The sequence below is a fragment of the Zea mays genome, chromosome 4 (genome assembly GCF_902167145.1).
Source record: "Zea mays cultivar B73 chromosome 4, Zm-B73-REFERENCE-NAM-5.0, whole genome shotgun sequence".
NCBI lineage: Eukaryota > Viridiplantae > Streptophyta > Magnoliopsida > Poales > Poaceae > Zea > Zea mays.
Window position 1 is genome coordinate 146,920,576 of NC_050099.1, and position 26,279 is coordinate 146,946,854.

At 46.8% G+C, this 26,279-nt stretch overlaps 1 protein-coding gene across 1 annotated transcript; it reads left to right on the forward strand.

Annotated features, from left to right (window-relative positions):
• The first annotated feature begins 3,331 nt into the window (after positions 1-3,331).
• Positions 3,332-9,739, forward strand: LOC100284286 (succinyl-CoA ligase beta-chain). The gene is made up of 12 exons (NM_001157181.1): positions 3,332-3,588; positions 3,671-3,781; positions 4,743-4,854; positions 5,390-5,454; positions 6,406-6,483; positions 6,735-6,809; positions 6,920-7,072; positions 7,168-7,302; positions 7,482-7,646; positions 7,847-7,969; positions 9,139-9,210; positions 9,320-9,739. Exons 1-12 carry the CDS (start codon positions 3,487-3,489, stop codon positions 9,395-9,397), a joined length of 1,269 nt encoding a protein of 422 aa, NP_001150653.1. The 5' UTR covers positions 3,332-3,486; the 3' UTR covers positions 9,398-9,739.
• Positions 9,740-26,279: the final 16,540 nt, after the last annotated feature.

Below are 26,279 nucleotides of genomic sequence, written 5' to 3' on the forward strand. Positions count from 1 at the left end.
CGCTCCGAGGGGTACCCCTGCCTTCGGGAGGTAGAGCTTTCGGCCCGTCGGACCGCGACATCCTCCAGGAGATTCTTGAGCTCTCCCTGGATACGTCGCCCTTCGGTGGTCGATGGTTCCGGCATCGCGCGGAGTAGTATTGCTGCTGCAGCCAGGTTCTGGCCGACCCCACTGGAAGCCGGTGGCGGCCTTGCCCTGACGTCGTCGGCAATGCGGTGCTGGATGCCCTGGGGTAGATGACGCGCTTCTCCGGCCGGAGCTTGGTCTGCCCATTCTTGCCGATGTTCCGCCGGAACTGCTCAAGTGTTCCTGCTCCCTCGTCGAGCCTGGCCTGCATCTCGCGAATTTGCTCGAGCTGTGCGTCCTGACCCCCCGCAGGGACTGGGACCACAGCTAGCTCCCGAAGGATGTCAACGCGAGGCGCAGGCCTAGGGGGATCGCCGTTCTCCGGCATACCAAGATGGTTGCCTTCGCCGGGACCCCCTAGATCGACGTGGAAACATTCACGACTCGGGCCGCAGTCCTCGTCGCCGAAGCTGCGACTACCATCGGAACAATCGGAGAGGCAGTAGTCGCATGCGGTCATGAAGTCCCGCATGGCACTGGGGTTACCGAGCCTGGAGAAATCCCAACAAAAGTCGGGCTCGTCGTCTTCCTCAGAACCCGAGGGTCCGTAGGTCGAGACGGCCGTCAGTCTGTCCCAAGGCGACCACATATGGTACCTCGGAGGGTTGGTACATGCCTCTATGAAGGCTTCCATCGAAGCGAGGTCGCTTGGTGGGTCGAAGCTGAATCCAAAAGGCACGAGATGGGAATCGGTCGGTACCTCTTGGTCGACGGGCGGTGACGAAGTCGCGTCAGGGGCGGACTGCACCGTTGTCTCAGGTACGAGGGCGACGCCCAGCAAGTCCTTCGTGAGCGTGCTGGCGTCGTTCGTCTGCTTGGGGTTGGCGTGTAGCGGGGAAACGACGCTCGTCTTCGTCTCAGACGCAAGGTCTAAGCCCGACGTATCCCCCGCTGGGGCGCCGACGTCGTCGACTTGCTCGACAGCCGATGAGGTGCCGCCTCCTGCTTGGCCATGGTTGCCTCGCCTCCTCCTCCGTTGGTGGGGGAGGTGACGGGACAAACCCGGATGTTGTTCTTCCGCCATGTGGGGAAGACGTCGTTGATTCCACCGCTGGCGGGCGGGCTGACGGCCGCCATTGTCGCTGTCGCGCGGCAAAGGAAGGAGTATCATGTCGTAGCTGCCGTCGAGGGACATGAACTCAAGACTCCCGAAACGGAGCATCGTCTCGGGTTGGAAAGGTTGCTGGAGACTACCCATCTGGAGCTTGACGGGAAGCTGTTCGTCAACACGCAGCAGGCCCCTACCTAGCGCGCCAACTGTCGGTGTTTCGACCCCGGGGGGTCCCTGGACCGACGAGTAAATTGTCGCTGCGTGTCCCAGCCCAGATGGGTCGGCGCGAGATGGGACACAAAGGGGGGAGAACAGTAAGGGGAAACCGCGGCCTTCGTGTTGTCCTGCGCCCAGGGCGGATGGATGCGCTTGCAGTAGGGGGTTACAAGCGTTCGCGTGGGAGAGAGAGAGAGAGCGAGAGCCTTATGCGTCAGCCCGTTCTCCCGCGCGGCCAACCCTCTCGTACGAGAGCCCTGGACCTTCCTTTTATAGGCGTAAGGAGAGGGTCCAGGTGTACAATGGGGGGTGTAGCAATGTGCTAACGTGTCTAGCAGAGAGGAGCTAGATCCCTAAGTACATGCCGTCGTGGCAGTCGGAGAGGTTTTGGCACCCTGTTCATGTGATGTCGTGGCCGTCGGAGGAGCGCTTGGGCCCTGTGGAAGGACAACTGTCGGGGCTGTCGAATCCTTGCTGACGTCTCCTTGCTTCCATAAGGGGCTGAGAGCCACCGTCGTCATGGAGCACGCGGGGCGCCATCATTATTTGTTTACCGGGGCGAGCCAGATGGGACGCCGGTCTTGTTCCCCGTAGCCTGAGCTAGCTAGGGGTAGGGTAATGATGGTCCCCCCTGTGACGTGGTCGGTCCGAGCCCTAGGTCGGGCGAGGCGGAGGCTCCTCCGAGGTCGAGGTCGAGTCCGAGCCCTGGGGTCGGGCGAGGCAGAGTCTGTCTTCCGAGGTCGAGGTTGAGTCCGAGCCCTGGGTCGGGCGAGGCGGAGACCGTCTTCCGAGGCCGAGGCTGTGTCCGAGCCCTGGGGTCGGGCGAGGCGGAGTCCGTCGTCCAGCGTCGAGGTTGAGCCCGAGCCCTGGAGTCGGGCGAGGCGGAGCTTCCTATGGTGCCCGAGGCTGGACTTAGCCGCTGTCGACCTCACTCTGGCGAGTGGCACGGCAGTCGGAGTAGGACAGGCGGCGCTGTATTCCTGTCAGGTCGGTCAGTGGAGCGGCGAAGTGACTACGGTCACTTCGGCTCTGTCGACTGAATAGCGCGCGTCAGGATAAGGTGTCAGGTGATCCTTGCATTAAATGCTCCTGCGATACGGTCGGTTGGCGTGGCGATCTGGCCAAGGTTGCTTCTCCGCGAAGACTGGGCCTCGGGCGAGCCGAAGGTGTGTCCGTCGCTTGAGGGGGCCCTCGGGCGAGACGTGAATCCTCCGGGGTCGGCTGCCTTTGCCCGAGGCTGGGCTCGGCCGAGGCGAGAACGTGTCCCTTGAGTGGACTGAGCCTTGATCTTAATCGCGCCCATCAGGCCTTTGCAGCTTTGTGCTGATGGGTGTTACCAACTGAGATTAGGAGTCTTGGGGGTACCCCTAATTATGGTCCCCGACACTTTTCGGACTAACGTCTGGTGAGGTGTCTCTCGGTTTGCAGCTACTCTGGATGAACTTCATTCTCCGCTTGCGTGCTCTCTTCGTGTATGTATCTAGTGGTATACTACCTATATCGCCTCCAGATGTCCATGTCTTCGTCGTGTCCTTCTCCGGCAACGAACAAGTATGATTGCCTCTTCCAATCTACAAAACCTTGAAAGTGGGGGAGGCGAGGGATGAGGTCCCTGATTTGCTGCCTATGGTACCCATTCGATAGCTCGACATTGTCTGTTTACATGACCTTTCCTTTACCACGATGTCGACTCGCTTAGTCAAATAAAAAAATTATGTGGAGAGAAGAGACAATCAATAAAAAACTTTGACAATTAATAAAAAACTTTGAGATCTTTTTGATGGATACTTTATGTGGTTATTATTGTGAGCCGTCGCAAGGTAGGGTAACCCGCTAGTATCCATCGAGAATGACTTCATTCTGAGTGAAACCATTCTCCGTTCAACGTGTACTGGTCTGGTCTACCCCGGGCCCGGTCCGCACCCCGCCGCCGCACCCGCACGGCCCCCCTTCGTCCCTTCCGCAAGAAAGGAAACGAGAGAGAAAATCGAGTGAAAAGGAAGGGAAACAACATAACAAATCGCAAAGAGGCGTCTTCCAAGCTTGTAGGGTTACCGGATCGGAGGAGCATCCCCGCCTAGGTCACCACAGCCATGGTTCGCGGATCGCTAGGCAAGCTTGCGTCGCGCGCCCTCTCCGTCGCCGGGAGATGGCAGCACCAGCAGCTTCGCCGCCTCAACATCCACGAGTACCAGGTGTCCAGCGCTTCCAGATCTCTCACTTTGATTTATTGGTGCTGTTTGGAGGCAGGGGCTGATGGATTGTTTGGGTCTGCAGGGTGCGGAGTTGATGGGGAAGTACGGTATCAACGTACCCAGGGGTGCGGCGGCGGGGTCCGTACAGGAGGTCAATGACGCCTTGAAGAACATGTTCCCCAGTGAGAAAGAGGTGATGACGCCACAACTTCTTCATCTTCTGTTATTCGACCCCTCATTATGTTCATCTTATCACCTCGTGATCCAAAATGCAGTCGTCCATGGCAGTGTTATTAAAACTACGTTTAAACGATGTTTAAACGTCAAAACTCTAATTAGAGGTTGAAACCACGTTTTAGCGTTTTGGCGTTCTAAACTGTAAAACGCAGTGTTTTATGCATTTTAGACCGTTAGCTACTTTTGGGCCCAGTCTATTAGTTACTTTTGAGGTTCAATCCAGCTCATGGGTGAAGTTTTGGTAAGCCACTAACCTCTCTATTTTGGTATTTAACTTCATATTATTGTCTGAAATTATGATGTATTGGTATTTTTCCTGTGTTGTTTAAAACTACGTTTAAACAAAGTTTAAACGTTTAAAAGTCAAAATTTCACCCATGAGCGTTCCAACGTTTTACAGTTTTAATAACCTTGGTCCATGGCTTGGGTGTGACAGTCACGGTGATTCTAGACCCAGAAGAATGTAGTTTACTTAGAATTTATGCTGAGTTGTGGTTGTATGGTGGTCAATTTATGATTGATTTTTCTTTTTTACGGGTGCTGGAATTAGGTGTATTTTAAGTGGTCAATGGGTTATTGAGTTGGTGGGTATAAACAGTATTTTATATTTGGCATAAACAGTCACATTTATCTTAGCTGCAAATGGAGTTATATGCAACCTTCCATGTCATATCTAACATTATCATACCGACTCTTCTCCATGCTATGTGCAATATTTCTGACCTTTATGATGTATGCATGCTTTTTATGAAAATGCTGGGTGCAATATTTCTGACCTTTTATTTGTGCATGCTTATGAAAAAGGTTCCGTATATAGCTAAGCAGCATGTATGCTTGTAATCTAAGTTAAGATTAGACATATAGTTTGCTCATTGCAATTTAGTCACAGTTTCATAGTCAAGGTGTTCTCATTACAGATAGTTGTTAAAAGTCAAATCCTTGCTGGTGGCCGAGGGCTGGGAACTTTCAAAAGTGGGCTGCAAGGAGGTGTCCATATTGTTAAGGCTGAGGAAGCTGAAAGCATTGCACGTAAGTGTACTATAGCAATTACTTGAATTCAATATGTATTGCTGGCATGCTGTGATTTGATGAAGGAAAAAAAAACTATAGCAGTTCTTCCTAGATTTTCTTAGATTTCTTTCCCGTCAACTGTTGCTATTTGCAATAATGAAACTTATTTGTCATTGCAATTTGCATTCCCTTGTTTATGATTAAAGCCAAAAAATAAAAAAACATAGAAGGCCAATTTTACTTTCTATGAACTGGAAGGACAAGCACATACTTAATTTCTGTTCTCATACATTAATTTTATTTTGAATTGATGGGTGCTGAAATTTGCTACCATGAAACTCTACTTGTACGATGAAGTGCGCATGATTACTTTCTTGTTTAACTAGGTGGATCTGTATCAGGAATATTGCTACGTGGATAAATCTCTGTGTTCACACATTTATTCCAGAATTTAAGATTGTTTATTCATTGTGATTGGTTGATTGGTTTCATGCAAGTCAGTCATGTTTCGGGTATGTATTTTAATCTCTGATGAGTCCTACTGATACTGCAGGTAAAATGTTAGGCCAGATTCTGGTAACGAAACAAACTGGTCCGGAGGGAAAGATTGTGAGCAAGGTTAGAACTTACTAATTGAGGCCATCTTTTGCTTTTATTATATGTTTCTGTTTGAACCGTGATTGGCTTCATGTTTGCTCTCAGTCTGTTGGTGTGTTTACCTGTTAGTTCATTTACTCTCTGTAGAATTTGATATGCTATTTCTTCGTTCTTGGTCTGTTTGTGTTTGTACCCATTACTTTCCTTTACGTCGAGCTGTTAAGAACATTACAAATGTTCTCCGTCGTGCGGGTTCTCCATCTTCCATTTACCAAGTTTTGACCCTTCTGTACTTGAGTTAGTATGTCAATAATAGGAAATTCGTACTCTTATATGAGAACACAAAGTATCACATGCATCCATTTTCTCTTCATTCTCCATTCTTATGTTCATGTGAAACAGTAACAGCAGGATTGCACCACATTGTCATAAAAAAGTACTCCCTCTAATAGTAAATATGGTAATTTTACATAAAGTAGGTAATTCATTTTCTCTTCATTCTCCGTTCCCATCAAAGTTTAAGTTTAACTATGACCAGTAATACATAAAGTAGGTAGATTGACAACATGACTTCCATGTTACGAGATTTTTCATGTAAAGTAATTTTACAATATGTAATTCTTATTATTTTAGCATTGTCAAAAAACTGAAGTAAAATTTCTACCTTTTAGACGGTGTAAATGTCCAAGAATGCATAGTTGTTGTAGGGAAAGGGAATTAGTGTACATGATATCTGATTGTTTCTGTCATTCACTCATTCTATGACTTTCTCCTTAACCTTATGGTTAGATTTATATTTATTTACTATTTTTAACATGCAAGACTATCTTAATGCTTTTCAATTGAAATAGTTCTACATAATTTTGCTTCTTATGATTATTCTGTATGAAAGTCATTACCTCATACTTTTATTGTGCAATATTTCCTTGCATCGAAGATTTCGAGAGATTGATACTCTATTCTCTTCGGCAGGTCTACTTGTGTGAGAAACTGTCTCTTACTAATGAGATGTATTTTGCCATCACCCTTGATAGGAAAACTGCTGGTCCGGTATGCCATTTATCTCAGATATTACTTTACTTTGCTGTTCATTTTATAATTTCTATTAGGCCTTGTTTGGTTGCAAAGGGATCAAAGGGGATTAAATCCCTTTCTATTCAATTTTGACTAGTCAGTGATTGTGGTGGCTGAATCAATGAAGTCTAAGTAACTTAATGCGCATTGTCAGTCTCCTTTCTGAAATGGATGATACTTTTTATCAAGTTCTTTTTCTAATCCTCATTTCTTATTGTCCATTTCAGCTCATTATTGCTTGCAGCAAGGGAGGAACCAGTATTGAAGATCTTGCGGAGAAGTATCCTGATATGATTATCAAGGTAAAGTTCCCTAATATTACTTTGGGCCCCGCTCTCTTGTGTTTCATATTTTCATGATACCTCTCCAAATTGTGTTACCTATGTTGAAATTTAGTTTATTGGAATGTCAGGTTCCTGTTGATGTATTTAAAGGAATAACAGACGAGGATGCAGCTAAAGTTGTTGATGGTCTAGCTCTAAAGTCAGCGGATAGGCAGTCTTCTATAGAACAGATTAAGAAACTGTATGAACTTTTCTGCAAGTCTGATTGCACATTGCTGGAGGTATGCAGGGAGAAATGGTCCTCATTTTGATGCTTTTATTATATTACACCTTATCCGTGCATTTGTACTATAATTTGGATGATTAATGTGGGTAGATAAATCCTCTGGCGGAGACAGCTGACAACAAGCTTGTTGCTGCTGATGCAAAGTTGAACTTTGATGATAATGCTGCATTTAGACAGAAAGAAATATTTGCACTTCGTGATACAACTCAGGAAGACCCCAGGGAGGTATAGAATTGCTTATCTTTCCCATTTTTTATTCTCCTTGTGCCAAGTTTTCTTCTAATGTGTTTTTGCACTTTTTTCTTCCTTTTAGACCATATTTGTGAATTGTGATGAGAACTTTCCTCTTAGCTAGTACTTTTTTTGGTTATATAATCTCAGCATCGGAACCAATACCTGTACAGGTCGCTGCTGCCAAAGCAGATTTGAACTATATTGGTCTTGATGGAGAGATTGGTTGCATGGTGAATGGAGCAGGATTGGCCATGGCGACCATGGATATTATAAAGTTGCATGGTGGGACGCCTGCCAATTTCCTTGATGTTGGTGGAAGTGCATCAGAGGGGCAGGTATAAATTGAATGCCAGTTTGGCGCTATTTGAACGTTGAACTTCTCCTGTCCAGAGTACATTACAAATATCTGTTATCACCTGAATGATATAGAATTCCTTGAGATCCATGTTAAAACCCTGATGCCATTTTGGCATTGTAGCTTACTTTCCGCATATGCCTGACACTGCATATCTTATAAATTTTTTATTCTATCCAGGTTGTGGAAGCTTTTAAGATACTGACTTCAGATGATAGAGTGAAGGCAATTCTAGTGAACATTTTTGGGGGCATTATGAAATGTGACGTGATAGCAAGTGGAATTGTTAATGCTGCTAAACAGGTACATTTTTAGTTGAAATTGCATATTTTATTTGCATGTCTCTGTCTTAAAAAATCAGCGACTTATAGTAAAAGGAGATACTTATCTCAACCTTGTTTGTCTGCCTCTTGATATTCAACAGTAATATTGTGACGGATCAATTGCAGATTGTTTTCTTGCAAAAATAATTTGGTCACTACATACAAATATGGAACAATTAGATCTATACCATTAAAAGATCCAAACTTTAGATATATACCATGGACCCCACATGTCATTGACTCATGTGGACCCACATGTAAGTGAGATAGTAATGGTATGGATCCAAAGTGGTGATCTTTTAATGGTATGGATCCAAATTTCCCTACAAATATACATACCCCAAATGAAGTCCATTTTGGAGCTGTTTGTATTCCTCGCTATGGATTCTTGATTAGTTTGGTTCTGTTTTTTTATCATCCTGTCTGTACGTTCTGCTAGTGGTTGGTGTTAAATAAAATGTGTTCATAATATTGCAATGTTTTTGTTGTCTGATTTTTAATTGGATTTAGAGGCACTTCACCATCATGGCCCTTGTTTTATTTTTCATTTCCTTAGCATTTTCAGCATGTTTTTTTCCTCAAATGCTCAGGAGAACTGCACATCATTATATTAAGAAGAAAGAGTTTAGTCCAAAATAAACTAGAACAACACAAACACAAACAATTTTCAGCATGTTTATTAATGGGGTGTTTGGTTCGAGGAATCACCTCACCTAGAATGGAATGGTCCATCATGGTGTCATTCCATGAATTTTGGTGGATGAAAGTGAAACCATTCCTTATTACTCCCTCCATCCCAAATTATACGAGGTTTTGGCTTTTCTAGATACATGGCTTCAGATATACACTATGTCTAGACACATGATTAAAGCCATGCACTTAGAGAAGCCAAAACGTCTTATAATTTGAAATTGAGAGAGTATTAAGCTAGCCATGTGTTTGTGACGGATAAGGTGACGATGTATCAATCCATTCCATTTCCCAAACCAGAAATTTGAGTAAAACTGAGAAGTTGGTATCTTGATGGATCACATCATTTGTCAAACCAAACACCCCATGAGTATCATGTTTTTTTTATGATCTGTGCTATGCATATCTCAGGTATTTCCTGTACAGATCATTATTGTTAATTTTCCCACATGTTGTCAGGTTGACCTGAAGGTTCCTGTTGTTGTTCGGTTGGAAGGCACCAATGTAGACCAAGGAAAAAGGATTCTTAAGGTAAGAGCTGTTGATAGTGGCACATGGTTCTTTTACATGTTCTGACGCTGTGTTTTGTTGTCTTAAAACATACATGTTTATTAGCGGTATTTGTATATTTATCTTGCAGGAAAGTGGAATGACTTTGATCACTGCAGAAGATCTTGATGATGCGGCAGAGAAAGCTGTAAAAGCATCCGTCAAATAACTATAGTGTATCAATCTGAAGCTTATTTTTTCACTGGTACAAGATGAGCAGTGCTCTTTTACGGATTTCGGGCTGGGGCAGAAGTCGCGAACTGCAACTTTTTTGAAGTGGGGTTATTTTGACCTAGTTTTCCTGTTAAACATTGCCAGTGCCGAAACTTTGTCGTCTCATGTTGATAAACATTTATCGGGGCCATTGGGCAGCTGCTAGTTTGGCAATTGCAAATCAATTTACCTTTTGGTTCAGAGGGCATAGGCTGCTACCCTAGTGGCTAAAAATTTCGTTGACAGGGTCTACGTTGCCAGTTTATTCTGTACATTGCCAGTGCCAGTTTATTCTGTTACATTGCCAGTGCAGGAACGCTGTGATCTCGTGTTAATAATGATTTCACACCATGAATCATAAAAAAATCATTATGTTGAATTGCCTTTCAGCTGTGGACATGTTTGATACACATGGCTAGTTTAGTAGTTGATCTAACTAAAAATTTGCTATGGTTGGTTAGCTAGTAGGCTAATCACATGGCTGTCCGCAGTACCAACGAAGGTGATGTCTGCAAACTTGGGGAGATTAAGGAGGCTTTATTCTAGATGTTTTAGACGAAGGCTTTGGGCCCTTGATGGATTTCTACCTCATATTTTTCAGAGACACGACTTATTACTTTGCGTGTAGAGGAAGCACTAGCGAGTATCAACAAGATTTTGATGGTTCTGATCTGAAGGTGGCTACTCTTGAGGCGAGCGGTCAATTTTGGCAAGCCTATGTGATGTGATTTAGAAATTGTTTTTAATAAATGTATCCGGTCCAGAGGGAATAGGTTAAAAATTATATTACTGGAAATAGTTTCGGAGGAGCAATCGACTTTCGTTTCAGGCCGTCTTATTAGCCCGTAATTTTGTCGCAACTTATGAATGTCTGCACTCCATGAAGCGGAAAAGGGCCAATTTTTCGAGGTGTTGTGCCTTGAAGATGGATGCCATCCTGGTCCGACTGGGTTTCTATCAACGTTGGGTCTGTCATGTCTGTCTCGTTTTCTAAAACTTTATGCAATAACTAAATCCTAAGTGTAAGCCTAACTTCACCCAAGTATCTAATGTGTTCACAAAGTGATAAGAGCACTAAATCCAAACCCTACACTATCATGGCAATACTCGAAATGTAAATACACAAAGTAAATTGCTTAGACGTAATTTCGAAAAGTAAAAACAAGGATTAAGACGACTCCAATTTTTATAGATGTATCAAAGAGACACTCTCCACTAGTCATCGTTAGATCACTCATGCAAGGGTATAGCTCTCTCTTGGCCCGTGCAAGGACTAAGTAATCACTATGATATGGTTCTTCCCCACTCTAGCATGGTGAACCGCTCGCAGTCGTGTACAACACTCGAGTCGAGTCACCCACAAGCTCTACGGGTAATCACCATACTCCAATCACCCACAAGCTCTAGAATTGTGACGGCAGAAGGTGTTGGACTAACGTGTGTGTCGTCTCTGCTGTAATGGGCTTAGGCCCAATCCGTGTCCATGTACTATTCAGTTATTAATACATCAACCTCACCCTAATTAGGGTTAGGGTTTTGTATTCCAACCTGGTTTTCTATTTTCATACCTGTTTATCTGTTATTTTGAATGGAATCGTTAGACTTAACACATAATGTACGCTAACGAGACTAATGAGCCAAGGTGCGCGTTGGAGGGCTACAAGAAGCGTAGAACTAGAATGATGAGTTTAGTTCATGACACAACATCAGGCCTCACTGATCCTCCCAAGCTTGTCTGGCTCATCCCTACGATCTGCATCGCATAATGGTGGCATAGACTCACGATTAAGGACGTCTGGCACGTGGTCTGCACGTTGAGACCAAACCCGATGATTTTCCAACCACTTTAAATTTGCAAATGAGTAGGAGAACTGAAAGACACTACCGGACACAACTGCTTTGTCGAGTGCATGAAGCACTCGACAAAGCCTAAAAACACTCGGCGAAGTCTTTGCCGAGTGTGACACTCGGCAAAAAAGTCTCGGTGAGCTATACATCGGCAACGACTTCTTTGCCGAGTACTTTTTGTCGGGCACCCGACAAAGACTTTGACAAGTGCCACCTGGTTCTCGCCAAAGAAAAGTTGTTGTCATGACGCCAGGTGGCGATGACGGAGACTTTGCCGAGTGCCAACGTGACACTCGACAAAGGGTCCCTCTTTACAGAGTGTCTTCTGTACTGACCCTCGACAAAGAAGCCCACGTGGGCCCCTTTGCTATTTCCTTTGCCGAGTGTATTAGGAGGCACTCAACAAAGGCTCCGGCTTTGCCGAGTGTCGGCTGGACTAGCTCTCGGCAACGGGAGCACTAGTATGCCCCTTTGTCAGTTACTTTGCCGACTACGTTAGGTGGCACTCGACAAAGGTTGATAGTTTGTCGAGTGTCATGACAACTACACTCCGCAAAGAAGTTTTACCGGTTCCCAGGTGTGCCTTCTTTGCCGAGTGCAGTTGTCATGACACTCGACAAAGTACCGCTTTGGCTTTGCCGAGTGTTGCACTCGGCAAAGTTACCAGAATACCCCTTTTTTATTTGTTATTGGTATTCCATCCAAACAAACAAAAGATATATCATTTATCGTCACAGATATCATAGAATCATAACATACATCAAACACACGACATAGCTCACAAAGATCACATGTTTCTTCACAAAGATCACAAAGTCACAAGTATCACAAAACAGTTCACAACACTAACAAGTACTCACATAAATGAGTCCACAAACATCCAATATATGCCATAAACATGTCTCACTACTAAGTTTAGAAGAACATCAGCGAGATGGTGTAGCATCCCAGTTTTGGCTCCAAGGTTAGAAACCCTAAACTCTTTAACCCCTCCTTATTTTTCTTAAAGCCTAAGCCTCATAAGCATTTCATTTCTCATATACATAAACCATGTTTGCTAGTAGCACTTCACACATGTAGTCTCACATAGCATTTCATTTTTACACCTAGAAAATCTATTATATATATAGATTTACATATAAAAGAAAAAGGAATTAAGGAAAGAAAAAGAGAAAAAGAAAAACCCTCTCCCTCGGCTGGGCTGACTTCGGCCCATGCCCACAGCCCCCCTCTCTCGCGCCCGAGCTCCCCCACTCCCTCGGCTCAATTTCGGGCCCATCACCGCGCGCGCCATACCCGCCCGTGCTCTCTCTCTCACTGACCACTCAGCCCCACTAGCTAGCCGCGATCTCTCTCGCTCCCTCGCGCTCGCGCCCCGCTGACGGTCAGGCCCCACCAGTCAGCCGCTCTCCCTCCCCCCTTCTCTCACCGCGCACGGCAACGACGTGATCACTGCTGGCCGCCGTCCTTCCCTCGCCCTGCCATTACTTCTGTGCCAGTGAAGTTAGGCACCGTTTCGTCCCCCGCCCACTATGCTCGCACCCTCACACGACACCTCTTCGAGCCATCCTGTCCATGGTGTTGTGCTCCATTACCGCCGCCGATGTGCACCTCACCGGCGCCAGCCAGCCTCAGCCGCTCCCCTCCCTCGGGCGCCTATAAAAAGGCCTCCCCGAGCTCCCTTTCTCCTCGCACCGACCTCGACCACTCTCCCTCTCCCTCCCTAGGCTCAATTGAGCTAGCGCTGCCGCCTCCCTTCGCTCCGTTGAGCTCCCCCTCTCCCCTCTCCAGAAGCCTAGTGTCAAATTAAGCTAGCTCACTAACTTCACCACATCACCACGAACACAGAACACCGCATCCCACCCCCTATAACACCCCAAGGCCTCACCAGTGACCTCACCGTCGCGAGAGCTCCCCCACTTCGCCATGGTCGGCCTCTTCGAGACTGCCACCGGTGAAATCCACCTCACCACCGTGACCCCTACCCTGCTCGTGCTAACAAACCGCCACGACCACGGGAACCGGGCCACCGACGGGGAACTACCGTCGAACCCGCCGGCGATCGATTTTCCTCCTCGGTCGGACGGTTCGCCCCCCTGACGCCGTCTTCCCCTCCCTCTCACTAGCACGTGGGCCCGTGCTCACGGCGTCGTCCCCGCGCCCGCCCACGCCGTGCTTCGTCTTTGGGGGTCGTGCTGGGCTGGCTCGCCTGCGTGGCCGTGCGCGCCCACGCTCGGCTTGGGCCGAAATCCCCCTCGGCCCGTTTAACCGAGAATCATTTATCTTTTTCCTTTTTCCTTCCCCTTTTTCACACATATTTTTATATGTTGATATTTTATGCACCAAAAATGATCCAAACACTTTATAAGTCACAAAAATGATGATTAGGAACTTGACACACTTTACTTAGCAAGCAATGTTTGATGTATTGTTTATTGCCTATTTTTGCAAGACGAAGAGGGGTCCGACTTTCCGGAACCCATAGCTCCGGAAGAAGGGCAGGAGCCCGACCTCCCAGAAGTTGAACTTTCGTGCCAAGAGAGCTTCGACGAAGATAAGTTCATTCTACCCTTGATGCATAAATTACCTATTCTTTTTACCACTACCTAAGTTGGGATATGGGATGGTTTTTATGCATTGTGAGTCGAGTGATAGCCTGCATTCAAGAATACCTTTTTGCTACAAAAATGTGTATGATGAATGGTTATCACCCTTATCACCATTTGAGTGGGATGATTAGGGACTCCCTTGTTTGGGAGGGCCTCAAGGTGATGGCTCAGCCGGGTTAGGTGTGAGCATGAAGGATTGTCCCCCTTATCTAAGGACCGATTTGTCATCCTTCACTATCTGTACTCATGACAAGTACAACCACTCGAAACTGTATGGGCAATCACTCGATCTAAACTTGCACGGTCCAAACCCCAGGATTATGATGGCTGGGGAGCACTGGGAGGATAAGGAGGGGAATGTTTTGTCCTGGTTTGGGCATGGAGGTGTCCTTGTTCCTCCCGGTATAATCGCTAAGGTAAGGTCGTGCAAGGAAGGAAAGAGCTTTGGTGTCAGATCTCATGGCAGTGAGATCGCAGAGCCAGACTAGTGGGTAAAATGTACCCCTCTGCGCAGAGTTGAAACCTATTCAAATAGTCCGTGTCCACTGGTATGGACGAGTCTAGTGTGGTATGAAAATCAGTGTTTTTATCTTAAGAAAAGGGGAATGTGTGAGTACTTTTGGAGTTAAAGATGAGGCCATGGGAGCAGGAAGCTCAATGGTGGTTGAGTATGAAAAGTGCTACTTCATTCTTTTTCTGGGTAAAAACATCAAATATCGCCTTTCTCAAAAAATAAAGAGTGACTACAACTCCACCATATCAAGCATGTACTGCATAGGTCCCTCTCTCTTTACGGGTTTGGATGGGCTTGTGGAATACGTAAGTATTCACCCAGCTTTATTTATGTTTTTAGCTACCGAAGACTTCCTTTCTACTATGTTCGACTAGAAAAGGGGGTTGTGTCTGCACCTAGTCTGCCTGTGGCTCGGACCAGTTTTATCTCGCTCCGCTACTATCCCAAGCTCGCTAGAGCTTGCTTTTGGTATTGTAATAACTATTTTGTAAGACTCTGTACTATCTAATGAAATGAATGTGTTCACTAGCCTCCTGGGACTAGTAATTGTATCACATTTGAGTCCCAAAGGATCGAGAGGCTTCAGGTGGCATCAGAGCCATAGGACTGGTCGTAGATTGTAGCCCTGACCTAAAAAGCTTTCCTCAAAAGAAAAACATCTTAACCTCTTAAAATAATCTTCCCTTCTTTCCCCCAATATTAACAACTCTTCTTCTCTTGCTACCAGATGGAGGACATCTTTGTCCTTAAAACATCCTATTGCTCGGAGGTGGAAGGATTCCTTTATCTTCTTCGAAGTTGTGCGCTTCACGTGGGAGTTTGTAATAAGCCAGAGTATGTCTGGAAGGAATACCGTGAAAATGGAGTTGAGAAGTGCTCCATGGAAGTATACCTAGGGGAAAGTCGAAGCTACCCAAAGCACCCACCTTTCCAGATCATCGCTACTGGCCACCACTTCCCAGACACATGCCAAAATGCTGCCCTAAAAGCCCTCCACCAGCTATGCTAAAACAACAGCAAGGAAGTCACTGAGACACCCCTTCGCTATTTCCCACCCAGCAACAAAAATAACCCTGCTTGGAGGAAAAGACTCCAAGCTTTGTCAGGGAGAGAGCATAATGAGGATGATCCCACTGTGTTCTACATGGCCGGATATCTCCACACCCTTAACACCAATTTGATGACCTTTTCTCCCATTGCACCCACCTAAACTCTTGGGTGAAAAGCCTAGAGCAATAGATCAAGGAATTGAAGGAAGAAAATGCAGCCCTCCAAAACAGTCTCGAGTTGGCAGAAAGCGAGGAAGCCAACACTCGTGAGGCATACAGGACCCTAAAGATGGACTATGCTAGGAAACTGAAGAGGTTCGCCCCAGTCAAGAAGATCTAGAAGTGTTTCAAAAGCCAAGGATGCTAGACTGGCCCGAGGGAGGAGTCCGCGCCAGCATTGCCTTCCCTAGGGATAGAAAACCTTTCCGATGTCAAGGAAGTGTCTCTAGCTAGCCTTAATAAGATTCTCAAGAAGTTTGGGGACACTTTAGTAGGAGACGCTCATGCGTAGTGTAATCTATGGTTGTTGTCATGCTTGTAATGAACTGGTTTGTTGAATAAAATAACATATGCATAGTAGTGATCTTTTCTCCCCTCTGGCAGATGGCCTCGGATAGAACCACGCTTACCGCCTCAGAAATTGGAGCAAGGATCCTCCTAGGCATCGAAGGCGAGGACGGGGGGGGGGGGGGGGAGAGTGAGACACACCTCCCTACACCTCTAGAAATGCCACTAGATCTAGCCCATGTTCTAGCCAACCAAACTCGAATCATTGAAGTCCTCACCAAAAGCCTCAAGAATCAGCACCCGAATGGAGGAAGACCGCAGGACAGGATGGGAGAATTTCTAAGGCTCAAGCCTCCCACGTTTGTTGGATCTAGCAACCCACTCGATGCTGATGATTGGCTGCACATAGTAAAGAGGAAGCTAGAAGCCATTGGATGCCCTGAAGGTCAATGTGTTCACCTGGCTACCCACCAACTCTTTGGGATGGCTTTATCTTGGTGGGACACCTTCAGTGCTGCTATGAGAAATGCCACCTGGGCAGAATTTGAGGCTGCTTTCCATGAGCATCATGTGCCCTTAGGAATCATTTAGCTTAAGGAAGAGGAAGTTCGAGACCTGACTCAAGGAGGACGATCTGTTAGTGAATACATCCATAAATTCACAGAGCTTGCTCGCTATGCACCAGATGATGTCAGTTCAGAAGTCAAGAAGATGACCCATTTCCTAAAAGGGTTAAGGCCAGAGCTCAAAACTATCCTTGCTAGCCAAGATTTCCTCAGCTTCTTTTGGGTTCCCTCCCAAAGGGTCAAATTTCATTAAGCCAGCAGGACCTGCTCCGCCGCGTTTCAACTAGTCTGGTCAGAGTTCCTTCCTCACTCAGTCTGTTGCAAGCAGTCAACCTCCAGCCAATGCTTGTTGGCACTGTGGTGACCCCGGTCACTTCGAGAACAATTGTCCACATTTGAAGCCGACCGCACTTGCCTAGTCCAACTCGGTGAATGGCCCCAAGAATGTCACAGCACCCACTTCCAAGGCACCCTCCTCCAACAGTCGAATAAGCAAGCCACAGTTCCACAACAGGGATCGAGTGAACCACGTTGACGCTCAGGAAACTCAGCAGGCCCCTGGAGTAGTACTCCGTGTGTTCCTAGTTGAATTTACCCCTGCCGCAGTACCTTTTGATTCTGGAGCATCTCATTCTTTCATCACCACTAGTTTTGTGGAAAGGCATGGCATTCCCACTACACCATTAGAAGTCCCTCTGATCACTCGAACCCCAGGGTCAGACCTTCTGTGCCACCTCAGGTGCTCCCAAGTTAGAGTTCTTTTAAGTGGGGTAGTATTCTTAGCAGACTTAGTCGTAATACCATCCCACAAAATTGATGTAATCCTAGGAATGGATTGGTTGTCCCGGCACAATGGCATCATAGGCTGTGCAGATAAGACCGTCCTTCTCACCGATCACCAGGAAAAGTCAGTTTCATGTAAAGCTCAACCACCAGCCCAAGACCCGATGATGTTCAGTCTAGCAACAGAAAACATATCCGTGGTAGAGGAATTCATGGATGTCTTTCCAGAAGAATTGCCAGGAATGCCTCCAGAAAGAGAAGTAGAATTCTACATCGACCTCCTTCCAGGCACAACACCAATTGCAAAGAGGCCATACCGCATGGCACCTACAAAATTGGCAGAATTAAAAATTCATATCGCAGAGCTTCAGCAAAAAGGGTTCATTCGTCCCAGCTCATCACCTTGGGGAGCCCCATTCTTGTTTGTCACCAAAAGAGATGGAAGCATGAGAATGTGTATTGATTACCGATCCTTAAACGGATTCACAATCAAGAACAAGTATCAGTTACCTCAGATTGATGACCTTTTCGACCAACTTCAATGGGCCAAGTATTTCTCGAAGATTGATCTGAGATCAGGATACCATCAGTTAAGAATCAAGAAAGCAGACATTCAGAAGACGACTTTCGTTACCTGATATGACCAGTATGAGTTTACAGTAATGCCCTTTGTCCTAACCAATGCACCCACCTTATTCATGAACCTCATGAACAAGGTATTCATGGAAGAGTTGGATAAGTTTATCGTAGTCTTGACGACATCCTCATCTACTCCAAGAGTTAGGAAGATCACGAACACCATCTCAGGATTGTCCTTGGGACACTCAGGGTACATCAACTCTATGCCAAGTTTAGTAAATGCGAGTTTTGGTTAGAGAAGATAACTTTCCTCGGGCATATCTTGACTGTAGAAGGGATAGAGGTGGATCCATCAAAGGTAGAAGTAGTGTCCAAATGGAAGTAGCCCACCAACATTAGTGAAATCCGAAGCTTCTTGGGAATGGCAGGATATTACCGCCGCTTTATCAAGGGATTCTCCAGCATTGCCAAACCATTGGTAGAACTCCTCAAGAAAGACAACAAGTTTGTTTGGACCCAGAAATGTGAAGAAAGTTTTCAAGACATAAAGAATAAGCTTACAACCTCACCAATGCTGACATTGCCAGATATCCACTAGGGTTTTGTTATCTTCTGTGATGCATCAAGGCAAGGCTTGGGATGTGTACTAATGCAAAATGAGAAAGTCATCGCGTATGCATCACGACTATTCAAGCCACATAAGCAGAATTATCCAACCCACGATTTGGAATTAGCAGCTATAGTGCATGTTCTCAAGATATGGATACATTACTTGATCGGGAACAAGTGTAATGTGTTCACATACCATAAAAGTCTAAAATACATCTTCACCTAGCCAGACCTCAACCTCTGTCAGCGAAGATGGCTGGAGCTGATCTGACATTGAAGTACATTACCACCCCGAAAAGGCAAACGTGGTGGCCGGTGCCCTCCACCGGAAGCCTTTCGGGAAAAAGCCAACAAATTTTCTGGAAGACTGGAAAAAGGAGTCTGCTCAACTAAATACGTTCTTGGGGGAGAAAGGTAGTATAGAAGTTAAACCCCTGCTAGAAGACTACATTCGCAAAGCTCAACGCTTGGATGCAGAGACAATGAGACTTGCAAAAAAGGCTAACAAAGAACAACCCTCAGATCTCAGAATAGATGAAAGGGGAACCCTTTGGTTCAAAGACCGCTTGTGTGTGCCAAAGGGAGAGGCACGAGAAATCCCGCTAAATGAAGCCCACAGTTCAACTTATTCTATCCATCCAGGGTCTACCAAGATGTACCTAGACCTCAAAACCAGATACTGGTGGAAAGGAATGAAAAAGGACATAGCTTAGCATGTAGCTCGGTGTGACACTTGTTAGCGGACTAAGGCAGAGCATCAAAAGCCTGCAGGATTACTGCAACCCCTTCCAGTGCCCAAATGGAAGTGGGAAGAGATAGGTATGGATTTCATGATCGGACTGCCCCGGACCCAAAAAGGGAATGAATCAATCTGGGTCATAATTGACCGTCTTACCAAGGTAGTTCACTTCATACCAGTAAAGACTACCTACGGAGGAGCTACCCTCGACTGGTTGTATCTCTAGGAAATAGTCAGATTGCATGGCATCCCGCAAAGAATAGTATCAGACAGAGGAACACAGTTCATCTCAAATTTTTGGTTAAGTCTTCACCAAGCCATGGGCACCAAGCTAGATTTCAGCACCGCCTACCACCCCTAGTCAGATGGGCAGACATAAAGAGTCAACAAAGTCCATGAAGATTTGTTGAGAGCCTGTGTACTGACTTTCAACAGGAATTGGGAATCCAGCTTACCGTACGCAGTGTTTTCTTATAACAACAGTTACCAAGCCAACATCAAAATGTCACCCTTTGAAGCTCTATATGGGAGGAGATGCCAAACCCCTCTGATGTGGTCGAATGTGGGAGAAAAGACCTAGAAGGGCCTGCCTTCGTCCAGGAGGCAGAAGAAAAAGTTGCTCTGATTCGTAAAAGATTCCTCGAAGCCCAGAGTCGGCAAAAGAGCTATGCTGACAACAGGAGGAGGGAACTCAGCTTTCAAGAAGGTAATTTCGTCTATCTCAATGTTTCTCCAATGAAAGGTGTTCGGAGGTTCCAAGCAAAAGGAAAGTTAGCCCCACGCTACGTCGGCCCCTATCCTATCATCGGCAGAGTAGGGCCAACAACTTACCGACAACAGTTACCAGAATCCATGTCAGATATCCATAATGTGTTTCATGTATCCCAGCTCCATAATGCTTGAAAGTGCCAGAGAGCCACATCGTGGAAGAGTCAGTCCAGATTCAGAAAGATCTGTAGTACCGAGAAAAACCAATGAAGATTCTTGACTCAGCTATTCAAAAGACCAGGAACTCAGAAGTAAGGCTCTGTAAGGTTCAATGAGCAGAGGAGAAGAGGAGGCAACCTAGGAGAGTGAGGACTCAATGAGGAGGGAGTACCCTTACCTTTTCTTGAACCCAGCCTGATCTCGAGGGCGAGATTCTTTTAAGTGGGGTAGGTTTGTAGCATCCCGATTTTTGGCTCCAAGGTTAGAAACCCTAAACTCCTTAACCCCTCCTTATTTTTCTTAAAGCCTAAGCCTCATAAGCATTATATTTCTCATATGCATAAACCATATTTGCTAGTAGCACTTCACACATGTAGTCTCACCTAGCATTTCATTTTTACACGTAGAAAATCTCTTATATATATATATTTACATAAATAAGAAAAAGGAATTAAGGAAAGAAAAGAAAAATAGAAAAAGAAAAACCCTCTCCCCACGGCTGGGCCAACTTCGGCCCACGCCCACAGCCCCCCCTCTCCCGTGCCCAAGCTCCCCCATTCCCTCGGCCAATTCCAGGCCCATCACCGCGCGCGCCATCCCCACCCACGCTCACTCTCTCTCTCTCACTGACCGCTCGGCCACACTCGCCAGCCGCGCTCTCTCTCTCGCTCCCTCACGCCCGCGCCCCACTGACGGTCTGGCCCCACCAGTCAGCCGTTTTCCCTCCCCCCTTCGCTCACCGCGCACAGCAACAACGTGATCACCACCGGCCTTCGTCCTTCCCTCACCCCACCATTACTCCTGCGACAGTGAAGTTAGGCACCGTTCTGTGACCCGCCCACTGTGCTCGCACCCTCACACGACACTTCCCCGAGCCATCATCTCCCCGGCGTTGTGCGCCATTACGGCCGCCGCTGTGCACCTCACCTGCGCCAGCCAGCCTCAGTCGCTCTCTCCCTCGGGTGCCTATAAAAAGGCCTCCCCGAGCTCCCTTTCTCCTTGCACCGGCCTCGGCCACTCTCCCTCCCCCTCCCCTAGGCTCAATCGAGCTAGCTCCGCCGCCTCCCTTCGCTCCGGTGAGCTCCCCCTCTCCCCTCTCCAGAAGCCTAGTGTCAAATTAAGCTAGCTCACTAACATCACCACATCACCACGAATACAGAACACCGCATCCCGCCCCCTAGCACACCCCAAGGCCTCGCCGGCGACCTCACCGTCATGAGAGCTCCACGACTTCGCCGTGGTCGGCCTCTTCCAGACCGCCACCGGTGAAATACACCCCACCACCGTGACCCCCTACCTTGCTCGTGCTAACCCACCGCCCCGACCACTGGGAACCGGGCAACCGGCGAGGAACCGCCGTCAAACCCGCCGACGACTGAATTTCCTCCCCAGTCGGACGGTTCGCCCCCCTGACGCCGTCTTCCCCTCCCTCTCGCTGGCACCTAGGCCCGTGCTCATGTCGCCATCCCCGTGGCCACCCGCGTCGTGCCCCGTCTTTGGGTCGTGTTGGGTCGGCTCGCCCGCGCTCGGCTTGGGCCGAATCCCCCCGCCCCGTTTAATCGAGAATCATTTATCTTTCCTCCTTTTTCCTTTTCCTTCTCCCTTTTTCACACATATTTTTATATGTTGATATTTTATGCACCAAAAATGATCCAAACACTTTATAAGTCACAAAAAATGATGATTAGGAACTTGACACACTTTACTTAGCAAGCACTATTTGATGTATTGTGTATTACCTGTTTTTGCAAGACGAAAAGGGGTCCGACTTTCCAGAACCCATAGCTCCAGAAGAAGGGTAGGAGCCCGACCTCCCCAAAATAGAACTTTTGTGCCAAGAGAGCTTCGACGAAGGCAAGTTCATTCTACCCTTGATGCATAAATTACCTATTCTTTCTTCCACTACCTAAGCCGGGATATGGGATGGTTTTTATGCATTGTGAGTCGAGTGATAGCCTACATTAAAGAATACCTTTTTGCTACAAAAAGATGTGGGTTAGGGTAATGGTTTCAAGAGAGAAATGTTTTCAAAAATGTGTATGATGAAAGGTTATCACCCTTATCCCAATTTGAGTGGGATGATCAGGGCCTCCCTGGTTTGGGAGGACCTCAAGGGGATGGCTCAGCTAGGTTAGGTGTGAGCATGAAGGATTGTCCCCCTCATCTAAGGACTGGTTTGTCATCCATCACTACCTGTACTCATGACAAGTACAACCGCTCGAGACTGTATGGGCAGTCACTCGATCTGAACTTGCACGGTCCGAACCCCAGGATTATGACGGTTGGGGAGCACCGGGAGGATAAGGAGGGGGAATGTTTTGTCCTGGGTTGGGCATGAAGGTGGCCTTGTTCGTCCTGGTATAATCGCTAAGGTAAGGTCGTGCAAGGAAGGAAAGAGATTCGGTGTTGGATCTCATGGCAGTGAGAACACAGAGCCGGACTAGTGGGTAAAGTGTACCCCTCTGTGCATAGAAAAGAGGGCCCTCTTTTCTAGTCGAACATAGCAGAAGGGAAGTCTTCGATAGCTAAAAAACATAAATAAAGCTGGGTGAATACTTATGTATTCTGCAAGCCCATCCTAACTCGTAAAGGGACTGGGTGCAGACATAGATCTCATGGCATATGTCCCTCTCTCTTTACGGGTTAGGATGGGCTTGCGAAATATGTAAGTATTCACCCAGCTTTATTTAAGTTTTCAGCTACCGCCTTTCTGCTATGTTCGACTAGAAAAGAGGGTTGTGTCTGCACCCAGTCTGCCTGTGGTTCGGGCTGGTTTTCTCCCGCTCCGCTATTATCCCATGCTCGCTAGAGCTTGCTTTTGGTATTTTAATAACTATTTTGTAAGACTATGTACTATATGATGAAATGAATGTGTTTACTAGCCTCTTGGAACTAGTAATTGTATCACATTTGAGTCCCAAAGGATTGGGACGCTTTAGGGGTGCGGCTGGACTAGTTCGACGATGGGCTGGGCGATCCATGAGGGTTGTTAGATGCCACAGATTGTCCCTGCACAAAGAAGAGATTGCATGTGCTATACCAGATGAATATATATCATGCATGACTAGAATTTTGATACTCATATGAGTGTGAAACTGAGCAGGGTTAGCTGGAGGGAACAACGGAGGTGGTGGAGCAAAACCCTATGCGATGCCAAGGCTCTGCATGTACAGGAACATCTCCGCCATCCTCTGTTGGTCTGCCAAGCGAGCCACCCGCTCCGCCCTCATCTTCACCTCCATCTCCATCTGTTCCCTCCTCTCTTCTTCTAGCTGGGTCTGTAATATTTCACGCCAATGTTATAATAACTTAAAGAGAAGTTATATAACTCAATTAATGACAAGTTACAGAAGCACTAACCTGGAGTTACTGTATTCAATGATGTGAGATGTCCTGCCGAGGTCGTATGGCTAGGCTCGCACTCGTGCTCCTTGCTCGCACCTGAGACAGAGTGGGAGTGGACGACGAGTCGATTGCCTCGTCAGCAATCTAGTACCGCCCATGCCTCTTGCCTCTTTCGACCCTCATGAGGACATCTCCGTCGATGTCCTCGGTCCTCAGATCATAATCTGGCTCATGGACCTCCTGTGCCATGACAGTGTACTCATTGAGGCGGTCGTAGATGGTGGGGTTTCTATACGTCTCGAGCCCGTCCTTCGGGTTGTAGGTGACATTGGACGTCGCCTTTCCCTTGTGTGCCATATCATACTGAAAGGGAAATGGGCTTAACCATTTTCTATAATTGATTTTGGTGTTTGACGTCCATCACAAACCATAGGAAGTTTGCCTTGTTAGCCAACTGAGTCATAGGAAGTTAGCCAGCAAACTCCCTAGGGGCTACATTCAGCCGTAGGAAGTTAGCCAGCAAACTTCCTAGGGGCTACAGTCGCGAGCTAACTTCCTGCGGGCTACAGTCAGCCGTAGGAAGTTAGTCGTAGGAAGTTAGTCAGCTGACGGCGCTGACGGCGTGAAGCTACTAACTTCCGAGAACCTACTAACTTTCGAGAGGCTCCTTTGGATGTAGGAAGTTAGCTAACTTCCTAGAGGGCTCTAGGAAGTTAAGCAAACTTCCGACAAAAAATTTCCGAGAGCCAAACTTCTGACGGGATGGCTTTACTTCTAAGGGTTTAGCTAACTACCTAGAGTTTAGGGCTAACTTCCTAGGGTTTAGGCTCTAGGGAGTTCACTATTTTGGTGTAGTGTGCTATTTTTATCAGATGCATAATGTTCAACATAAACATACAAATAAAAAGAGTTGAAGGAATTCTATAAAGTTTGGAGCATACAAGAATGGGTGCAGTCTATGGCGCACCGGACACTATCCGGTGTGCACCGGGAACTGTCCAGTGCCCCAGGCTGCGGAACTCATGAACTGGCCGCTCTCGGGTTTCTCAGAGCCACTCCACTCAAATTCACCGGACTATCCGGTGATCCAACGGAGCAACAGTCAACTTTGCCAACGGTCGACTGCGTTGACGAAAGAACAGTGCACAGAGCAGAAGTCAGAACTGCAAAGTTAGAACGCACCGGACTGTCCGGTGTGCCACCGGACTGTCCGGTGTCGCAAGAGGACAAAGGACTTCAACCGTCAACAGCTCCAAACCCCAACGATTGGCTAATGTGGCACGCACCGGACAGTGAACACTGCCATGTCCGGTGCAGCACCGGGCTGTCCGGTGTGCCCATCGACAGTAAAGTCAGCCAACAGCTAGGAAGTGGTTGTAGGCTATAAATACCCCCAACCACTTCCATTCAAGCCATCCAAGCCTCCCACACTTCTCATTCAATACAAGATCAAAGAATACACTCCAAAGACACAATCAAAGCATTCAATCCTCTCCAAGTTCCAAAATCAAGCCAAATGATCAAAAGAGTTTGGTGACTTGAGAGAGGGTGTTTTGTGTTTCTTTTGTTGCTCTTTTTTCTTGGATTGCTTTCTTCTTCTCACTCTAATTCTTCTAAAGTGCTTTGTAAAGCTAGCAAGAGACACCTAATTATGTGGTGATCCTTGCGGGGTCTTAGTGACCTAGGTGATTAAGAAGAAGCACTCGACCGGTCTAAGTGACCGATTGAGAGAGGGAAAGGTTTGGAATAGACCCAGCCTTTGTGGCCTCCTCAACGGGGACTAGGTTCTTTGGAACCGAACCTCGGGAAATAAATTGCCGTGTTCACTTGTGTTGATCTTCACTCGATTTGTTTCTCTCCTCTCCTCTCTCTCTAAAGTTCCCTTGCTCATATTGTTTTGAATTTGCTCCCAAAGTTATCCGCATTGATTGAGCAACTCATAGCAAGAGGAATTATATTTCACACTCTGAATTATTTCGAACACTAACCCCGGGTATAGTGCGTGTTCAAAGTTTACAATTTTTAGGTTTCGCCTATTCACCCCCCTCTAGGCGACTTTCAATTGGTATAAGATCCCGGTGCTTCATTAGAGTCTAGCAACTCGAAGTGATGTCAGGAGAACACGCCAAGAGGGAGAATGTCATCGGCAAAAAGCTCGAAGCCTCGAGAAGGAAGAACGATGAAAGGACTTCGTCAAAGGAGGCCGGTGACATGCACAAGAAAGAATCCACCGGCTCCATAAAGTCACATAGGAAGGGTGACAAGAAGAAAAAGAAAATGAAGAAGGTGGTCTACTACGAGACTGACTCTTCATCACCTTCCTCCTCCGGCACCGAGTCTACATCTTCAAAGCGCCAAGAGCGTAAGAAGTATAGTAAGATGCCTCTTCGCTATCCTCGCATTCCTAAACGTGCTCCTTTACTTTCCGTACCCCTAGGTAAACCACCATATTTTGATGGTGGGGATTATTGTATGTGGAGTGATAAAATGAGGCACCATCTAACCTCACTCCATGGAAGCATATGGAATATTGTTGAATTTGGAGCGCAAGCACCACATATGGGTGACGAGGATTATGACTCCAATGAGGCCACCCAAATAAGGCACTTCAACTCCGAAGCCACCTCTATAGTACTAGCTTCCTTGTGTCAAGAGGAGTATAACAAAGTGCAAGGGTTGAAGAATGCCAAAGAAATTTGGGACGTTCTCAAGACGGCGCATGAAGGGGACAAGGTGACCAAAATCACCAAGCGCGAAACGATC

What these genes read in the sequence shown, in the direction of transcription:
- LOC100284286 (NM_001157181.1), top strand. Translation starts at nt 3,487, where the DNA reads ATGGTTCGCGGATCGCTAGGCAAGCTTGCGTCGCGCGCCCTCTCCGTC. An exon ending in ATCCTGATATGATTATCAAG is followed by an intron (nt 6,810 to 6,919) that starts GTAAAGTTCCCT and finishes TTGGAATGTCAG; the next exon opens with GTTCCTGTTGATGTATTTAA. An exon ending in CTGATTGCACATTGCTGGAG is followed by an intron (nt 7,073 to 7,167) that starts GTATGCAGGGAG and finishes TAATGTGGGTAG; the next exon opens with ATAAATCCTCTGGCGGAGAC.